At 41.6% G+C, this 18,898-nt stretch overlaps 3 protein-coding genes across 3 annotated transcripts; all 3 read left to right on the top strand.

The window, feature by feature from the left end:
* The first annotated feature begins 76 nt into the window (after positions 1-76).
* pwp1 (PWP1 homolog, endonuclein) lies at positions 77-5,995 on the top strand. The gene is made up of 14 exons (XM_084573014.1): positions 77-346; positions 685-743; positions 867-1,027; positions 1,161-1,246; positions 1,374-1,470; positions 1,597-1,835; positions 1,932-2,005; positions 2,114-2,210; positions 2,317-2,378; positions 2,462-2,573; positions 4,340-4,430; positions 4,850-4,971; positions 5,080-5,185; positions 5,318-5,995. Exons 1-14 carry the CDS (start codon positions 281-283, stop codon positions 5,410-5,412), a joined length of 1,467 nt encoding a protein of 488 aa, XP_084429140.1. The 5' UTR covers positions 77-280; the 3' UTR covers positions 5,413-5,995.
* Positions 5,996-6,200: 205 nt separating this feature from the next.
* On the top strand, positions 6,201-8,400 carry mrpl42 (mitochondrial ribosomal protein L42). The gene is made up of 5 exons (XM_084573023.1): positions 6,201-6,356; positions 6,778-6,826; positions 7,462-7,546; positions 7,831-7,994; positions 8,215-8,400. The coding sequence occupies exons 1-5, from the start codon at positions 6,278-6,280 to the stop codon at positions 8,258-8,260; spliced, it is 423 nt and encodes a 140-aa protein (XP_084429149.1). The 5' UTR covers positions 6,201-6,277; the 3' UTR covers positions 8,261-8,400.
* Positions 8,401-10,191: 1,791 nt separating this feature from the next.
* ube2nb (ubiquitin-conjugating enzyme E2Nb) lies at positions 10,192-16,917 on the top strand. The gene is made up of 4 exons (XM_084573932.1): positions 10,192-10,298; positions 11,996-12,242; positions 13,430-13,570; positions 14,677-16,917. Exons 1-4 carry the CDS (start codon positions 10,269-10,271, stop codon positions 14,718-14,720), a joined length of 462 nt encoding a protein of 153 aa, XP_084430058.1. The 5' UTR covers positions 10,192-10,268; the 3' UTR covers positions 14,721-16,917.
* Positions 16,918-18,898: the final 1,981 nt, after the last annotated feature.

The following is an 18,898-nucleotide window of genomic DNA, read 5'->3' on the forward strand; positions in this document are numbered from 1 at the left end:
TTTGTCTTATTTACCTTCACTTTTACATGTGACCACAAAAAAACTAAACATTATACACGATTTAAATTGGCTTATATCGGGGGAGTGATGTACAGCTACGACATTTTTGAACAGGCGGAGTTTTCAACGCTCTGATGACGACATCCATATGCGACTAAGGTCCGTTCAGACTCACATGTAACTAACCAACTCACACACTGGTGTGCGTGTCTAACGTGAAGCAGCTGGAAAAGTCAGCAAACCCTTGTTTATCACATTGTACTCTATCGATAGAGTCAGAATGAGCTCCCAGATTACTTGCGTCGGGTGGGTAAAGCGAGGCGTTGCCAAGGAAACCCCGGACAAAGTAAGTATTGTATTGGACCTGCTAGCTAACGTTAGCCTACCTGCGGCTAATCTGTCAACATGGCAGTTCCGAGCCTTTAACAGCTTTTTACAATGCCGTTAGTGTAATTTAATATCATATAACGGACTTTGTGAAGACAACTAGCGTGAGAACAATTACAAATTATATTGTAATCGTATCCATCGTGTCACTAATATACCATGCTATGTATATGCCGCAGCACATACACATGAACCAGAGTAATTTGGATAATGTGCCAAATATAACTGCTTATTATTCAGCAGTTTGTTTGCTGCTTCACTAGCTTTTCAGACTAAACTTTCTTCATTTAACTCTAGGTTGAGTTGAGCCAAGAGGAGCTACAGCGCATCATTGCCGAGACCAAAGAAGAGTTGGGGTATGGCAGCACAAAACACACAGTCACACACTATTTCTTGTTGCTACTGTCCATACCAAATGTGTAACTGTTTTTTTTTTTTTTTTTTTTATGTGATGCTTTATTCATGTTGGATTAAATCAGGCAGCTGGCAGCTGACGAAGAAGAAGAGGAGGATGAGGGGTTACCTCCTGAAGAAAATCCCAGTGACATTTCAGCACCACAAGATGAGAATGCTGCTGGAAAGGACGAAGACGATGAGCTAGCCGAGTATGGACTGGATAAATATGACGAAGAGGACGAAGGTGAGGGGGATGAGTGGTATCTGTGTACAGTATGTTAACTTTGTTTCGCCGCGACATGCCTTCAGTGTGCTTCGGCAGGTCACTAGAATCTGTGTCGTGTCATGACAGTTCTTCTTTTCTGACTCTAATTTAGCGACTGCTAATCTTGGTGATAGTCTGGCTGGGCTCACCGTGTTCAGTTCTAATGAGGAGGATCCTTACATCACCATCAAAGATACGGTGTGTCCCCTCTAAGACTCGGTGCATATATTTTTGTGCAGTTCCGCAAATCTGCAGACCGTTATTTGTTTCTCAGTGCAATTGTAATATGGGAAAATGTTCTCATTGCTTATTTCTTCCCCTTTAGGATCAGTATGAGCGAGAAGACTTCCAGATCAAGCGCAGTGACAACCTCATCCTGGCAGGCAAAGCAGATAAGGACTGCTGCAATTTGGACATCTATGGTGAGTGAATGTCTTCATGACTCTCATCAGTCTTGGATCCAAAGTTTGTTTCATACTTCTGCAACAGATCTACTTAAATTATGCGTTGAGACGTGCTGACATTTTGATCCATTTCTCATTTTACAGTGTACAACTCCGAGGAGGACTCTCTGTATGTCCATCACGACATCCTGCTGCCGGCGTACCCTCTGTGCGTGGAGTGGCTAAACTTTGACCCCAGCGGAGAAGGTCCAGCGAATTACGCCGCTGTGGGCAACATGACTCCTCAGATCGACGTGTGGGACCTGGACGTGGTCGACTGTCTGGAGCCCGTCTTCTCTCTGGGGAGCAAAAAAGCCTCCAAGAAGAAAAAGAAGAGCAAGAAGGTACAAGACTGCGGCTCGAGTGTTGTTAAATATTGAAAGTTAGTTGATTTTTGGTTACGACATTAACACATTACTGTCATTTTCTGTTGATATCAGGCGGCAGCAGCAGCAGAACCTGTGGAGGGACACACTGATGCAGTGCTGGATTTATCCTGGAACAAGCTGGTCAGGTCTGAGAGGCTTTTTTGACTCAATACAAGATGAAAATCTTTCTGTAAATGCACATATTATTTTCATAAATATGAGTCTTTTAGCCTAAATCAAATACTCTTACCTAGGAACGTGTTGGCCAGTGGATCCGCAGATGAAAGCGTTATCTTGTGGGATTTGACTCAAGGCAAACCGGCCACAACTCTGCGCAGGCACACTGATAAGGTATGCCCTGAGGAATAAAATAATTAATTAAAATAATTCACAGTTTGTACTGGATGTTGTGTCGGCAGGCGTCCGTAAAAAAACACAATAATCCGTTGTCTTTCAGGTCCAGACGTTAAAGTTCCACCCGTTTGAAGCGCAGACTTTGTTATCAGGATCCTACGACAAGTACGTGTCACCGGGTTTCCAGCGCAGGAGATTGTGTAACAAAGTTTTACATTAACGCTGGATTTGATCGCTTTTGTTTTCAGGACAGCTATCCTTTACGACTGCCGCAGTCCAGACACCAGCTATCGGACGTGGAGGTTCAGTGGCCAAGTGGAGCGTCTGGTGTGGAACCACTTTTCTCCGTGCAACTTCCTGGTGAGTAATAAAAATGTTCTCGTCCGATAAATAAGAATGCAGAAGCCGATCCCAAACATCTGAAACTCACTGTGTTAAAATGTAATTTCACCGCTTGGAAGGCCACTACACTGATCATCCATAACATTATCACCACCTCCTTAATATAGCGCAGTTCCACGCTTCGCCCTCATAACAATCCTAACCCACCGAGGCACAGACTCCTCTAGACCTCTGAAGGTGTTCTGTAGAATCTGGCGCCGTAACTGGCGAGGTGGGGCCTCCATGGGTCGGACTTGTGTGTGCAGCACATCCCCACGGATGCTTGATTGGGCTGAGATCTGGGGAATTCGGAGGCCAAGCCAACAACCTCGGACCATTTTTGCTTTGTGGCAGGGCACATTATCCCGCTGAAAGAGGCCACAGCCATCAGGGAATGCAGTTTCCATGAAAGAGCATACATGGTCTGCAACAGTGCTTAGATAGTTGGCATGTGTTTAAGTAGCATCCATATAAATGTCAGGACCCAAGGTTTCCCAGCAGAGCATTTCCCAAAGCATCAAAAGGCCTCTGTCAGCTTGCCATATTCCTAATGTGCATCCTGGTGCCCTGTGCCCACCAGGGACGTGACGCACACGTACATGTAAAAGAAAACATGACTCATCTGACCCGGGCACCTTCTTCGATTCAGTTCTTATGCTTGTGTGTCCCTTGTAGGAGTTTTAACAGTAGACAGGGGTCTGTACTTTAGCTACAGGGTCTTGTCTGTTGGATCATACCACACGGGTTAGCAGACCAGGAACACCCCACAAGAGCTGCAGTATTGGAGATTATTGCTCTGTCCCAGTTATCTAACCATGATAATATGGTCCTGGTCAAAGTCACACAGATCCTTCCACTTAACATCAACTAACAGGACAAAGCTGCATAATATATCGATCAGCCACAACATTATGACCACTGACAGGAGACGTAAATAACATTAATCATCTTGTGACAATTCAGTGTTCTGCTGGAAAACTTATGGGCCTGGCATTCGTGTGAATGTTACTTAGACATGTACCACCCACCTAGACCAGACCAGGCACCCCCACCCCATAGCAATGACACTCCTTGATGGCAGCAGCCATCCCCAGCAGGATGCAGCCTGACACAGACACAAAAAACGGTTTAGGAACAACTCAAAAAAACCATGAAAAACAGCACAAGGTGTTGACCTGATCAAGTATCTGTGGGATGATCCACAGAGGCCCCTCCCCTCAACCCATAGGACCCAAAGGCCCCCACTAACAACAATCTGTTCCCAGACACCACAGGACACCCTCAGAAGGCCCATGTCCATTCTCTGATGAGGCACAAAGGAGACCTACACAATATTAGGAAGGTGGTCATAATGTTATGCCTGATCAGTGTTTATCCCGCCCACTGACAGGCAGTGATTCATGCAGATCAGTAGTGACGCCTTGAGCAATAACTCAAGTAGCACATTTGTATGTTGGCGTATAATCTACGTTGGTGTGTTTTGAAGGAAATTAATTAAAAAAACAAAAACATCTCATCATTTAGTAAAATGTAGCAGTGTCTTCATGTCTCTAATGGGTTTTCATGTGGTGGGTGAGTAATACTCAACAGAGGCATTAAAGCGAAGCCTCTTGCTGTCACATTCCTTTTTAAAAACATGTCCGTAAATAGCAATTATGAATCCAGCTGCTGTGTGGTCAGACTGTATGTTTCACAGGCTCTGTGGTTAACTCCACTATATGTGTGTGTGTGTGTGTTTGTTTCAGGCCAGCACAGACGACGGTTTCGTCTACTGTCTGGACGCACGCTCGGATAAACCCGTGTTCACGCTGAGGGCTCACGATGAAGAAGTGTCAGGTCGGTGGATGTTTGTGTGTGTTTGACGATCGAAGGGAGAGCATTCGGTTTGTTCATCTCCAGTTTTCGCAGCAGTATGTCATAAAGCAAACACCAGCGGTGGTTTGCCTCCTCTGTCGTGGCGAGACTGTTGGTTATGATTCACGTTGGAAGGATTGCAAGCATTTTACGTCTATAGGAAACTTGCGGTTAACTTGTTTTCAGTCAGTGTTTGAAACTATTCTCCCTCCTTGCTTTATTTTCTCCTCTTCTTCCTGCGTCAGAAACCCTTTTCTTTCACCAGTTTTCCAGTCACAGATTTGCTAATCATGGTTTTTGCTATCAATAAATATATGTTGCTTAGTTTCCTTTGTGTCTTTAAAATAGACTTGTTCTTAAATGTGTAGTGCTGGTCTCTAAATGTCTTCAAATTGCTGCAGGTTTGGACCTCAGCAGTCAGATTAAAGGATGCCTGGTCACCTCATCTGCCGACAAACACGTTAAGATCTGGGACATTTTAGGCAACAAACCGAACCTGGTACACTCGCGGGACATGAAAATGGTAAGAACTTGGATATATAGAAGGCTGATTGAGTATTTTACAACATCTAAGTCATGAGGTTTTTAGTTCTTTAAGATGTTAATGAATTACTTTTGCACCTGTGAACAGGGCGTGCTGTTCTGTGCTTCCTGTTGCCCCGACCTGCCCTTCATCTATGCCTTCGGGGGACAGAACGATGGCTTGCGGGTTTGGGATATAAGTGACACTGCAGCAGGTACAGATGACGCTAATCTTAATTTCATCCCTCTTGAATTACACACTTATGCTGTATTCGCTATAAATTTACAGTCCCCAAACCTTGATTTGTGAATTCAGTAGTTAATTTAGTGACGCTCCTAACTTACAGTGGCGGAGGTGTTCGGCAAACGTGAGCGCTTGGTGCCCAACGCGGGATCCCAGGCATCCAGCTCTGCAGCCACAGCGGGCATGGAGGTGTCCTAGTGATCCTCTGAATGCTTGTAAACATGAACAGACTAATCTAGCGTGGGAACATGACAAGCTGCCCTGCATATGTGGCATCCCTCACAGTGCAACAGTGGGTTCATGGGAAAAAGGATTGGATTACATGAAGCTGCACACAAAGGTTGGCCAAAGTATTTCCAGACCAGGCCAAAAGGACCCCAAGAACTTTGTCCAGCTTAACTCCTACCACACACGATAACTCTGACGATGAACATTCAAAGACATGTTGGGAAAAGTAAAGAAACACGTGTTTCTTATTTCCATAGTAATCAGTATTTCTGGGAATATATTTTTATCGTTCGGTGGAAGCAGTGAATCAAATATTTGATGATAAATGACTTTATGTTTGAATTGTTTATATCACCATGAAGTCCCTTTCAGTTTGACTTTCTTCGTACATTACAAATGTATGATTATTTTCACACGAAACACATACGAGACACTGATTTACCTGTGATATGGCATACTTCGGTAACCAATGCTAGGATAAAATCTGTGTTTGGCAGGTGTACTTAAAGATTATAATCTCATGAAAGTGCTGTATATTCAATAAATACAGTTTATTAAAATGTGTAATGTTTGCATTTGTTGTTCTTGTGGGTCTCAAACGATTTTCCAATCTTCAGAGGGCAAATATTGTAAGAGCCCACCATATACAGTTAGAAATTTCAAAAGTTTTAAAAAATAAGTGTACGGCTTGTTCACCATTTGTTAGAAAGTAATGTTTAATCAGACCGTTTGATTTCGTTCCGCAAATCTGGTTATATAAAGTGGAACTAATGTTGGCGAGTCGACGCGCTATTACGGAACCATTATAGTGACGCACCCGGCAAAATAACGAAGCATGGCGTCGGGTCATTTGTGCAAGCTACACAGTCTGCTAACACGACTGACTTACGGCACCACGCTGCGACATATACAGAGTAAGTTGTGTGGCTTTATTTATTATTTGTTGGAGGTACTTTTAGTGTGACTGGGTTTACCGGTAATAACCGTTAAAACAAAGATGGCGGCACTAAGAGTTAGCTAGCTTAAGCTAACCTTGACAGTATGTTCAGTAGGTAAACATTAGCATAAATTGTGTTTTTACTGTCAACTCCTACGTTTTCGTGCACAACAAAAGTCGACGTGAACAGCCTTATTTAGAGTATAAGAAGAAGGCTGTTTTATTGAAAGGTTAGAAACCATAGGAACAATTATGATTAGCAGACGTCTTGGCCCAGATAGGTGACACTGATAGTAGTCTGCAGTGTATATATGCCTTCTCCAGTGTGTCCATCTGTGTTATTATCGTTTTGAATGTAATATATTTGTGTTTCTTACCTGTTTGGTTTCCTGTTGCAGCTTGTTTGGTGCCAGTTCGACAGAAGTCCAGTGTTGATGGGCCATACTGGTATGTTAATAAGTCAAATGCACCTTTCATATCATTGTTTTATGACCTATAATTGTAAGCTGTTTTCTTTACTTGCTTTAATTGAACAACTGTGATCAGTTTTTATGATGCACGCAGCATCAGCCAGAATAGCAGGGCACAGTTGAGGCAGCTGATAAGTTGGAGGTTTGCAGCCAGTCGTGCAGCTTTTCATCTATTAGCTCACTCACTAATAGCTGCTCCTTCTTGTTCCATTACTCGCTGCAGTATTTAAAACTGATCCGTTTTCAGGAAATGGCAAAAATGTATTTCTTGTGACTTCTTAATTTTAAGTCAACTCATTTTTTGTGAGTAAAATCCTTTTGACTTGAAGCTGCAGCAATTGGAAATGTTAAGAAGCAGTTTCTGAACCCATTAGCTGTCATCTGTTTACATTCATATGCAGAATGATATCTGTTTATAGAAATTACTTTAGTCTAGAAGCTTGTGATACTGTAGCTTTGCTGAGGTTGGCTATTAGTATATGAGATTTAGATTTTTATTTTAGTTTTTTTAACTAGTTTTCAGTCAGCGTGTTTATAATCCACTCTGAAAAATATAAAATGCATTTTCTAATGTTTGATCTGGACACTAATTCTCCAATCTCCCGGATTTAGTGATGTGGAAATTGGTGTAACGTCAGATGGGAAAACCATAGTGTGCTACCATCCCACTAAGGACATTCCTTATGAGCTTACGCAGGTAAGATCGTCATCAATAAGTGATATTTTTTTACCTCAAAAGATCGAGCTCTTTCCTAGGAGAGATACAGTTTGTGTTTAACAGTATGTGTTCTGCTAGAAAGACTGTTAATTAACAAATTCACCGTGAATTGTGTAATTCCACATCGTATATAAAATAAATTAAGTGATGTAAATAGTACTCAAGTGATGGGAATTGCTGCAGGATTGCTCGAAAATATTGTATATTTATCAAACGGAGAAATGTGTTGGATGTAACCTCATAATGTTGGTATATCTTTGCAGCCTATTGAACGACCAGACCCCCTGACCAACACAGTCGAGACCCATGATCAGGTTTTAAAGGCCCACCTCAGCAAGGAGGTGCTGAAGGGAAAAAAGGGGCCCACTATAGAGGAGCTGAGCAAGATGTTCTTCACCACAAAACACTGCTTTTATCCAGTGGGACAGTAAGTACACAAATGACGCATATCAAGCAAGGCCTTCGATGCCACTGTTTGATTGACTGAGATTAGATCAGTTGCAAGCTCTGATCTGAACACTTTTAGACTTCTTGTCACGTTTATGGTTAGATAATTCTGAATAAGTGTGTAAGACCTGAAAGAAAATTTCATAGCTCATATGTAGTCAATGATCGATAATAATAATCCTCTGTTTCACTCTTCACAGGTATCACATGAGACGCGTGAAAAAGAACCCCCCAAAGGATAGATAGTTTCTAAACTGCAAATTATTGTTTTCTTCTCACAATTCTGTAAAATAAACTGGTTAACATTAAGCTCGTCGTCACAAGTTTTTGCTGCTACAGTGAAACCATTGTTGGGTTTTAAATGTATTCTAGCCTTATGTGTTTGGTGTGACTTTTTTATATTTTTTTTCCACTTGTCAGTTGGCAATGCAAGGTAAATCAGGCATGCAAACTCCTCACCTTTCGGCGAAATTCGCCGTTTTCAATCCAAATTGGGTGACTTATGTGATTCGTGCAAATCCGAGGAGAAAATATTTGGGGGGGGGGGGGGGGGGGGTAGCCTACTCGTTGACTTTTATTTTAATATATTTTAATAATATAATAATATAATGTTCTATATACCGTAAATCCTCTAATATTGGCCTGTATTCCATTAGCGGCCGGGTCTCCAACATTTGCCGGTCTCGCTGTCAGCGGAGGTAAATAAAGGCCGGTCATCTCGGCGGGTCAGGGTTTCGGCGGCACGGTGTGGGAGGATCCCCTCAGCGGGACCTCTCCCCGGCGTCGGCCGGCCCCCGCCGGGCGCATTTCCTCCGTGGCGGTGCGCCGCGACCGGCTCTGGGTCGACCTGGAAGTGCTCGGGGCGAAGGTGGCTCGTCGGCTCCGGCCGCGAGCTTTACAGCGACCCCCCGCATCTCACTTGGGGTCCCTGGGGTCGTGGAATCAGTGCTCACTGCGCCCTCTCTCCGTGCGGGGAGGGACGGGTCCCACTCGCTCCCGGCGCGACTGCCGACCGGCAGCGGACTCACTGTCCTCAGTGCGCTCCGACCGCGTCGCGCCGCTCATTTGTTGTTAATATTCTGTATGCATACCATGTTATGGTAACGGTACGTTTTCAATAAATGAACCTAGTATTTTATAGGTTCAAATAGACATAAAATCTTGTTTTTATTCATTCTACTCGTAGTTCGTTTTGCTCAAATAGAAATTAAGGCCTGCCTCTAATTCTGGCCTCCTTCCAATAAAGGCCTGGACCGCGATGTGCTTGAGTAAAATAAAGGCCCGGCAGTGAAATATGCCCTTCAGGCCCGAGGAAAAACAGCCATTGAGCTGTTCAGGCTCAATGGCTCAAAAGTTTTTTTTTTGGTAAAAATTAGTGAATTTGTAGTCTGTTGTCTTTGTAAATCTCTGTTTACCAAGGGGGGGGGGGGGGGGGGGGGGTGTTCGTGGCCATTTCCCTCTTCACACTCTTCTCACCTTTTTGACCCCTGACCAGTTTGCATGCCTGGTAAATGCAGCTTTAATAATTGTGTAGTTAAATGTAAATATAAGGTAAAAGTGAAACTAGCATATTATATTTGAACAAGCAACCAAAGCTGCTTCAGTTCTGCTCCACAAGTCACGAACAATTGAAGGTCTTGATCTCAAAATCATGGCGTCAGTTTGGGATTACATGACGACAGAAGAAAATCGGCAGAAGGAACTGTGGCAAATTCTTCCAGATGTCTTGAACAGCCAAAATATTCAAATAAAATGAAAAACTTCTCAAGAACTAATGTCGTTTCACTGCTTAAATTCGGTTGTAGCAAATATTTTTTGTTGTTCAGTTAGTTTGGAGTTATTTGATTACTTAAAAAAAAAAAAGTACTGTAGATCTTCGCTTTATATTTTAATTTGTAAATTTTTTTGATAATGGCCATAAAACAAAATTTTCCTGCTTCTGAGTTTGTCATTTTGTTTTTAAAAAAAACGTTATTATTTTTTGTTTCACATCGTATTTCGTTGTTTAAAAAATATATATAAAAATGTAAAATGTTTTTGTTTTTGGAAAAGATATTTTAAAAGATAAGCGAAAATTAAAATCCTATTAGTATTTATATTTATTTTACCGACAGTTGTTTTGACGTCTGCGTACTTCCTTACGTCATCTGAAGCCACCGGAAGTGTGAGTTATCTGTCCCCGCCCCGGCAGCTCAGTCAATCCAACCTGAAGAGAAGGCGAGTCCACGGCTAAAAATATAATAGCTAACACAAGATGGCCGGTTTGCCTCGTAGGATTATAAAGGTACACCCGACACCGAACAGTGTTTATATATTTTAACGAGCCCATGTGTTGATATTGTAGAGGTTACTTTGTGAAAAAAATGGACGCACAGTTACTACCATGTCGCGTGTAGCTTGAGCGGCTAGCGCAGTTAGCATCTACCGAGCTAGTTGTCGAGCTAGCTCGCTGGTCCGTGTCTGCAAGTGTTTTGTTTGCCACTTCCGTTTACTCCCTTCTGCTCTGTCTTTTGCTGGAATTTCGTACAAGTAGAAGCGTTGTTTTACACAATTAGTATTTTTAAGAGAGCTACGTTTTTCTATTTTCAAGTACGAATCAACAAATTGTATTAATTTGTCCCAGTCGCCATATGAATGGATTCGCTAAGTAAGCTAGGCTAGCCGCTTTAGCTCCGCTGATTCGTACACATGTCTGGCGCTGATGTGAACCGCTGTCCTTGTGTTTTTTTCAGACACATAAACGCGCAAAGAGAAGCAAATCTGTCGGTATCGCTTCTTACACGTTAAACGAGACAAAAATAATAATAATATATGCCGGAGCGTTGAGGCCTTTTGCGCTGCGGTCTCCTCCCTCTGCCTCACCGCAGTTTCGCTGGGCCAGGCCCGGCAGTGGGCGCGATCAGGCTTTTCCGCCACATCTAGAAGCTATTTCTCGGGTTAGGCAGGTTTTCAGAGCCGCTAACACAACATCGACAAAGTCAAAATCACCACCAACCTTTTATTATCAAATCGTATATCGTATCATTATCTTCACGACAAAGATATATTTAATAATCTAGTATCTTTCCGGTTTATTGCAGATGTTTCGGTGCACCTGCTTGATATAAAACGCAGACATATTTATATATTTATATATACATATAAAATCTTCCGCTTCCTCATTTTGATTTCCATCTCGGTTGCAAAATAGTGTCGCACAGTAATGCCGGTTTTCATTTTAGTTTCTTTTTCAAGCCTATTCACGATTTTTTTATTTTTTTATTTTTATAGAACAAATAAACAGTAGTCATGTGATAATTTTTTTATTGTAATATAATGGCTCTATAAATAAGTTAGACACTGTTTAAGGAAATGGGAGATTGACAGTCGGCAGCTGTTTTGGTCATGGGTTATAATTTTTTAGTAAAAGAGTACTAGGTTACTTTCTTTAAATTTGATTTTTTTAAATTTTTTATTTGTTGTGTTACAGTAATTTGGGATTTTTGGTCATTATTACTGACAAAATAATTTATTGCTATCGTCACTGGTAATATATGATGGATATTTTTAACTATTTTCTCAAATAATGAGTTGAGTAATTGAGAAAATAACTGGCTGATTGTTTTAAAAGGTGAATAAATGTCTGAGCAGACCTCTACAAATAGTTTAAATTAAAAATAGCAGCACGAAACCGCTGTTTAAGTCACTGCACAATATATAAGTTGTGCATGTAAGAGTGAGAAGTATATGCAAGTGTGCCGCAGCCCGCAGCCGCCCTAAAGTTTCTGTATTAAACAATAGCTCCAGGAATGCTGTCTTGTCTGTTTGTGGGTGAGCTTGAAAGTTTACATGTGACTAACCTGACTGAAACTGTGCGATGTCGTCCGTTATATTCTTGAAAGTCTGTCGTCTGCTGACACCCTCAAGGTTATTCCGATTTATTTTTATTCAGAAATGTCAACAACAGTGTTATGTGTTTTTCCCCCCTCTGACCACACTCAGGAGACACAGCGGTTGATGGCAGAGCCCGTTCCAGGGATCACGGCTACGCCTGACGAAGGGAACGCACGCTACTTCCATGTGGTCATTGCAGGGCCTCAAGACTCTCCTTTTGAAGGAGGCACGTTTAAACTTGAACTATTTCTTCCAGAAGAGTATCCCATGGCAGCTCCCAAAGTGCGATTCATGACCAAAATCTATCACCCCAATGTCGACAAACTGGGAAGAATATGTTTAGACATTTTGAAAGGTAAGAAAATGTCATGTTTCGTTTGCGAGATTTCTTTTTAATTTCTTTTGTTTTTCCTGGTAGAGATCTGTGTGGAACCGCACTGACCACATTCTGCATCGCTTTAAAGCGGTTTTGCTTCCCTCGTAAAAGCGAGGAATGTCAAACAGATCAGGCTTCAGGAAATGACAAACACAATGTCCACTGTTATGACAATAAACTCTAGGTATTTATGCTCATGTATTAGTAAGAAATTCCTAATCTACCTGTTGTATCCAGGTGGCATATGTAGGGTGTTATGGCTGTTAGTGCTCACAAACAAATCTTATTTTTTATTTGGTCATTTGCGCTATTTGGCCTTCGTTAACTGTCAGATACCTTCAGATAAACTAGTGGCTAGGTTAGCTAGCATCAAGGTTAAGGAATGAGGAAAAAGCAACCCTCACAATATTGAACAGTGTTAACACACATAGCAAGTTTTCCTCATCTTGCACCAGGCCTAATTAGCATCCTGTTGGAGTGTTGTTTTTGGCCACTGGACAAAAGGAAGCACCAGTGCTTGATAGCATGTTAGCCAATGTTTTTATCACCAGCAACTCCTCAGTTCTTGTAGCTTCACTAAACAGCACATTGTCTGTCTGATGTTATAATCTGGGCCTGCAAGTAGTAAGCACCACGCTTGTCCATGCTATAAAATGATGTAAATATGAGCTGGTGAACCAAAACGGTGATCACGGAACACAGAGCCATTTGGTTTAATGTTAACTAGTACAGTTCAGTTTGAAAGTCAGACAGGAGATCCCCTTTTTCCCTGAAGGGCTTGTTTGTGTGTGACTGACAAGTTTACACAAAACAGTAATTTCCACACTCAAACGAATAGACGTAGATTTCATTTTTATTACCATGGTATAAATGTGGGAACAGAAAATAAATGATTATAGTAAATCACTGAAAAGCAGGCATTTGACAAACTTAAGTAATGTGGAAAGAGTAGCAAAGAGTTTGCCAAATATGTGTTCATTTATTAAATACAGATTATTATTAAATTACTTGCCAGGCTTGTTTTCTACTAGGTAAAGAAAAGGTCGATCTCGTAGATTTTTCTCTGTCATGTTGTGTCTGTTCCTCTGTTCATCATGTTTCCCATATTTGACCTCTGAGCCGTCATTTCTCTTTCTCCGTCTTTTTCTGATCTTCCCATGTCACAGACAAGTGGTCTCCAGCCCTGCAGATCCGTACAGTGTTGCTATCTATCCAGGCGTTATTAAGTGCTCCTAATCCAGATGACCCCCTGGCAAACGACGTCGCAGAGCAGTGGAAGAAAAACGAAAGCCATGCCATCGAGACAGGTGAGGCGCCGATTCGCGGTTCTCGTTAAAGCGCTCGGGATAGCCTGCGATGAATTATACCGCCACAGGTGGTCACGCACATTTCCAGTCGGAGAGACGTTCTAACAGATGGCAGCAAACATTAGCGCAGTTACAGACCTATGAATTACCACCCACATTGCGTTTATTGTATGAAATGATCCAAAGGTCTGGTGTCAGTTTCTCATTGGTGGTTTTCCTGTGTGGAGAGATAAAAAAAAAAAAAAACGTATCAGCAACTTTGGTGGATGCTGGGAGCATAATCTGACTTACAGGCAAAAATGACACTGAAATAGTTTCAACAGCATCAATTTTCGATTCTTTTGAAAAAGCTCTTCCTCATTCACATTGTTGGAGGATATTAAAATATGCTAAGTAGCTTCTCGTTGTAGTGCGGAGACCACTGTCTTATTTACCTGTATCAACTGAAGCTCACACAGTAATGGGCTGCTAACAAGTACACATTTACTTTGAGGACAGTGTTTTCTCTGTCTCTCTCTCATGGAAATACTGATGCAAACCAAGACGTCATTTGGAATGTGAACATCAAGCAAAGACAAAAAGAAAAACAGGTAGTGGTGCATTCAAGAGTTTTTAAAGGCACGATAATCTGTGGTCTGTGCCGACCACATTTTCACAGTTTCTCAGAGTCTGATGTCTTTACGTTGCTCGTTTTGTTCTACCAATACTCCAAACCCAAAGATATAAATGCCTAATTGTCTGAATGTACAAAACACTCAAAGAGAAAAGTGTAGAAAGTTTTGCATAAACAAACGTTGAGACGCAGTTTTCACAGGGAAACTCAGGCTTTGGAAAACTAATTTCTGATAATTAAAGACCAAAATGATCAGTTGAATAATACAGACAACATCTGGCAGATGGTCCAGTAATAAAAAATAATTTTAAAAGTCTGTCCCTGGTGGAAAGGACATTATTTTTGCTTGATAAACTTCTCGCTCTGGATTGGTAATAATCTGTTCGATTTTTTTTTTATTTGGAAAACCTTGGGCTATTTTTTTTCTCTTTACTGTCCTGCCCTCTCCGTGCGGCCTTCACGTACAAATATTTTATCTTTGTGTCTCCTCCAGCCCGAACATGGACCAGGCTCTACGCGGGCAACACTGAAGTATAGAAGAAACGAGACGAGGCGCCTGAATGTGATCCACAAAAAATGTACTCCTATTCTGTCAACATTTGAATTTAACGGACACAAAAAAAAAGATAAAAAAAAAAAAAGATTATAAGTCCAAAATCTATTTGAAAGAAATGACGAGATTTACTGCTGCAAACCTCTGGGTGACTTATTTTCCTCTCTAAGACGCGTTAAATGTGTGTTAGCCTTTTTTGTTTTTCCTGTGTTGCTATTTAAATGCATGGACAGAGAATGACACCCTCCCCACTACAGTCTTAAAAAAAACCAATCACATGCAATATGTTGACCCGAATTGGGCACATACTGGTACGTTTGCAAAATATACATGCATTAAAGCTGTCCTTCTTTTAACACATGCATCATTTGTCAGCACATCTGTATGTCTTTTTGTGTTATTTCAGCACATAGAGAGTGTACAGCTGTCTTCACATCGTAGTAAGCAGACAAAAAAAAATAATCTGAATGGTGAGCTTTCCCTACTGCACACCCAACCAGAAGGTTAGTTTGATTTCCACTCCGGTGAGTCTGTGCTTTATAGCACTTCACAACACTGAACATTTAGTCGGAGGTGCAGCTACTGTAGCTCAGCATCATCCCAGGAGCACATGGGAGCACTTGATACTAAACACAGTGTTTTCATTGCACAGAATAAGGGAGGTAAATCTTAAGTATTCAAATTTAACCCCACAAAAACTATAATAGCACCTTTTAATTTATAGCTTTTACTGTAAAATACATTCTCAAGCTGACAAATTTGCCGGTAACAACATTTAAAACGCATTTAACCGATTGTTAGTGTAAACTCGTGGTTGCAGCAGATGTAATCTCACCTTTATCGTAACCTACATCTTAACTTTGCTCTTAGGTTGATTTAAAAACAACAAAAAAAAAGGACCTAAATGAGAATTATGTCTAAAATAATCAACAATCTGACGGTTTAGCGTGTTTAAAATCGGAAAGTTAGCATGAGATCTAATCCCGGGTGTGGTGTTTTTTTCCTCAGCAATCAGTTTTCAGCCCCCGGGGTTGACCGTTTGGGGAGGGTGAGCCGAGTACTTCCTCATGCTTAAAAAGGTCATTCGCAACACATTGAGAAAGGTGGGACGACACAGGAGTCTTTGCGTTGGCTATTAACTGTACGCGTGTGGTAACGGACTTAAGATGTGTTGTAAATGACGTCTTTTTTTTCTCCTTTCTTTTCTTTTTAAGAGTGTAGGAAGTTGTTTGTTTTTATTTTCCTCTTCTTTTTTTTTTTTTTTTTAAACTGTCTGTCCATGCTATATATGTTGCCTGGTGTCTATTTTATTTCCAGTGTTACTTCATTAAAAAAAAAATGAGTATGAAAAAAAGACAGAACCAAACTGATTTTCAAATTAGTCAGCATCCCGGGGCGTTTGCGGCGCTGAGCTCTTGTTTTTATTTAAATGTAAGGGTTGATGACTGATGTGTGATGATTACACAAGTGCATTTAATCGAATCCCGAGGGGAAAATTTGGTCGTTGTGGTAGCAGAGGTTAAAAGAAAAAACGAATAAAACATATTGAAAGTTAAAGATATTATCGCACCATTATGAATTTTCTACTGGCTTGAGAAAATTCCCTCAAAGTCACACACATTTAAAGGTTGTAGACTCGTAGAAATCCTTAAATGTTCCTTTTAAAATATACTGTATCGACGGGTTAGAGGGATCAGATCACGACGTTAAAGGCTCGTCGCTTGTAGCTTAGTCCGCTCATATTGCTTCATCTGAAAGGGTGGTGGGGGGGCCCGAAACGTCACGTCGTAGTAAAACTATTTTTGTTCTCTTGCTCTCCATGGGATAAATCACAGGCTCGGTGTTGCGTAGATTTTGTGTCCTGTCCTCACACCAGAAATATTAACTCCTATCTAACTGCTACATTTACTCAAGTCTAGAAGAAGGCGCGTAAAAGCCGGGTTAATTTATTGTGTTTCCCCCCCTCTGAGGGACTTGACAGTAAACTGAGAAACAGTCACTGGATTTTTGAAGCGTATAGATCAAAAATATTAAGAGATCAATCTCTGATTAATCAGCTGCCCATGTGTAAAACAAAAAAAACAAATAAAAATCAATAAGAGGAGTTTTGTCGGTAATTTCAGTACATTTGCATACATGGCTCTTCAAACACTCTGTAAATAAACTGAGTTGAGTAAGTAAGAGGAGTCTCCTCTGTTTTATGATGTGTGGATGTGTGTGTCCAAAGGTGAACGGTTGCGGCTTTTAAAGCAGGGTGACGGTGCTATAAATCTCATCCAGGCATACCGATTAGCCATAACATTGTGACCACTGACAGGTGGGAGTGAGTAACGGCGATCGTCTAGTCATCAAGGCGCCTGCCGGTTGGTTGGTTCGACATGTTTGGCAGCGAGTGAACATTTTCTGTGTGCAGCAAGGGAAATGAACAAGTGGAAGAATTTGGGCGACTTTGGGTCATGGGTTCAAAAGTGGTCCAACAGAGGACAGCCGGCGACAGGGTCAAATGCTGGCCTGTGTGGTCCGATCCAATAGGCGAGATACTGTAGCTGCTGGCTGTCATATAAAAGTGTCCGAAAACAAACAGTGCATCACAGTTTGTTGTGTATGGGGTTGCGTAGCTGCAGTCAGGACTGTCCAAAGCTCCTATTGGCACTAAAGCAGCAGAACTGGACCATGCACCAGTAGAAGAAGGTGGCCTGGTTTGACGTAGATGCCCTGGAGCGTCTGCATTACTTACCAGGGGAACAAATGTCCCCAGGATGCACTATGCTAGCTATGCCCCGATGGCAGCTCTTGTCTGCACTGTCCTTAAAACTGTATGCTGCTGCAACGCAGCAAAATTCTCCCGCTGTGGGATAAATAAAGGATTATCTAATCTTAATGCTTCCAAGGTGTTGACCTGACGTCCACATTCCCCAGATCTCAAATCCAGTCGAGCATCTGTGGGATGTGCCGGCCAAACAAGTATGATCTCCGGAGGCCCCGTCTCACAGCTTGCAGGGCTTAAAGGATCTGCTGCTAACGTCTTGTTGCCAGATACCACAGCACACCTTCAGACGTTTAGTGGAGTCCATGCTCCTTCGGTGTCAGGGCTGTTTCGGTACTTAAGACAGGTGGTCGTAATATTACAATTCATCATCTTATTTCCATTTAGTTTGCTGCGGCAGCCCTTTGCTTTCATCTCATATTGCAGATTGGGGTTTTGTTCGGTAAAGCTTTAACCAGAGCAAGTACATAAGCACTTAGCGTGGATGAAGCTGTGAACAGTCCTTCAGAAATCTCACACAATGAAGCTTTTTATTCTCTACTGCAGGAGGCAGGACCATTTACATCCAGCTGAGGGCGGCATTGACTCTTTTAATGGTGGATATTCAAATCAGTGCACGCCTGAAAAGTTATTCCTGTTATTCCAGTTTTGTTTTATGGCTACACCAACACGCAGCAAGGTTAACTTCCTAGATGGACGTGTACGTGCACAGTGTTGTAGTTATACAGACAAGACATAACACAATTAAACCAATGAAGTTCTGTTGATAAGGAGTCTCCCAAAGTTCAGATGCAAATCTGTCTTTGAGTTCCACATTTAAGAACCTTGGACAGTTCACAGTTCTGGTTAAAGTCAGACAAGGAGCGACTTCATAAGAGTGGAGAGCCAGTTGGAGGTGGTAGAGGGAGGCAAGCGGATGAGTAGTCACATAAAAACTGACCACAGTGATATAGAAACAGAAAGTGTAAGTTGATCTTCCTCATAGGTCTTTCGCCTAAGCTATTTGTGGATGTAAAATACTTTTTCAGAATGCAACGTTCTTGTTCAGAAAACATCCACTCATCATTTTACCCATTTAACTTGGAAAAAACAAGGAAATCATTTGTGGAAATCAGATACTGTAGTGTTTGGCCGAAATGAAAGCTATTTGCGTTGATGGCACCTGCCCAAACTAAAGGAGCAGTTGTGATTTTTATTTGCTGTAAAAGTGCACAAACGTCGGTTTAAGCTAATGAATGGTGATAATAATATCCCCTGAATTCATGCTGTTGCTTCTAAGTGACACTAAATTTGTAGCTGTGGAATATTTTATTTTGAAAACCACCTGTACACAATGGCTTTGCCTCTTGGAAATTTTTCTCGACACATTAGGGTAGATTTAAGATTAGTGTCAAA

The sequence above is a fragment of the Chelon labrosus genome (assembly GCF_963514085.1).
Source record: "Chelon labrosus genome assembly, chromosome: 23".
Taxonomy (NCBI): domain Eukaryota; kingdom Metazoa; phylum Chordata; class Actinopteri; order Mugiliformes; family Mugilidae; genus Chelon; species Chelon labrosus.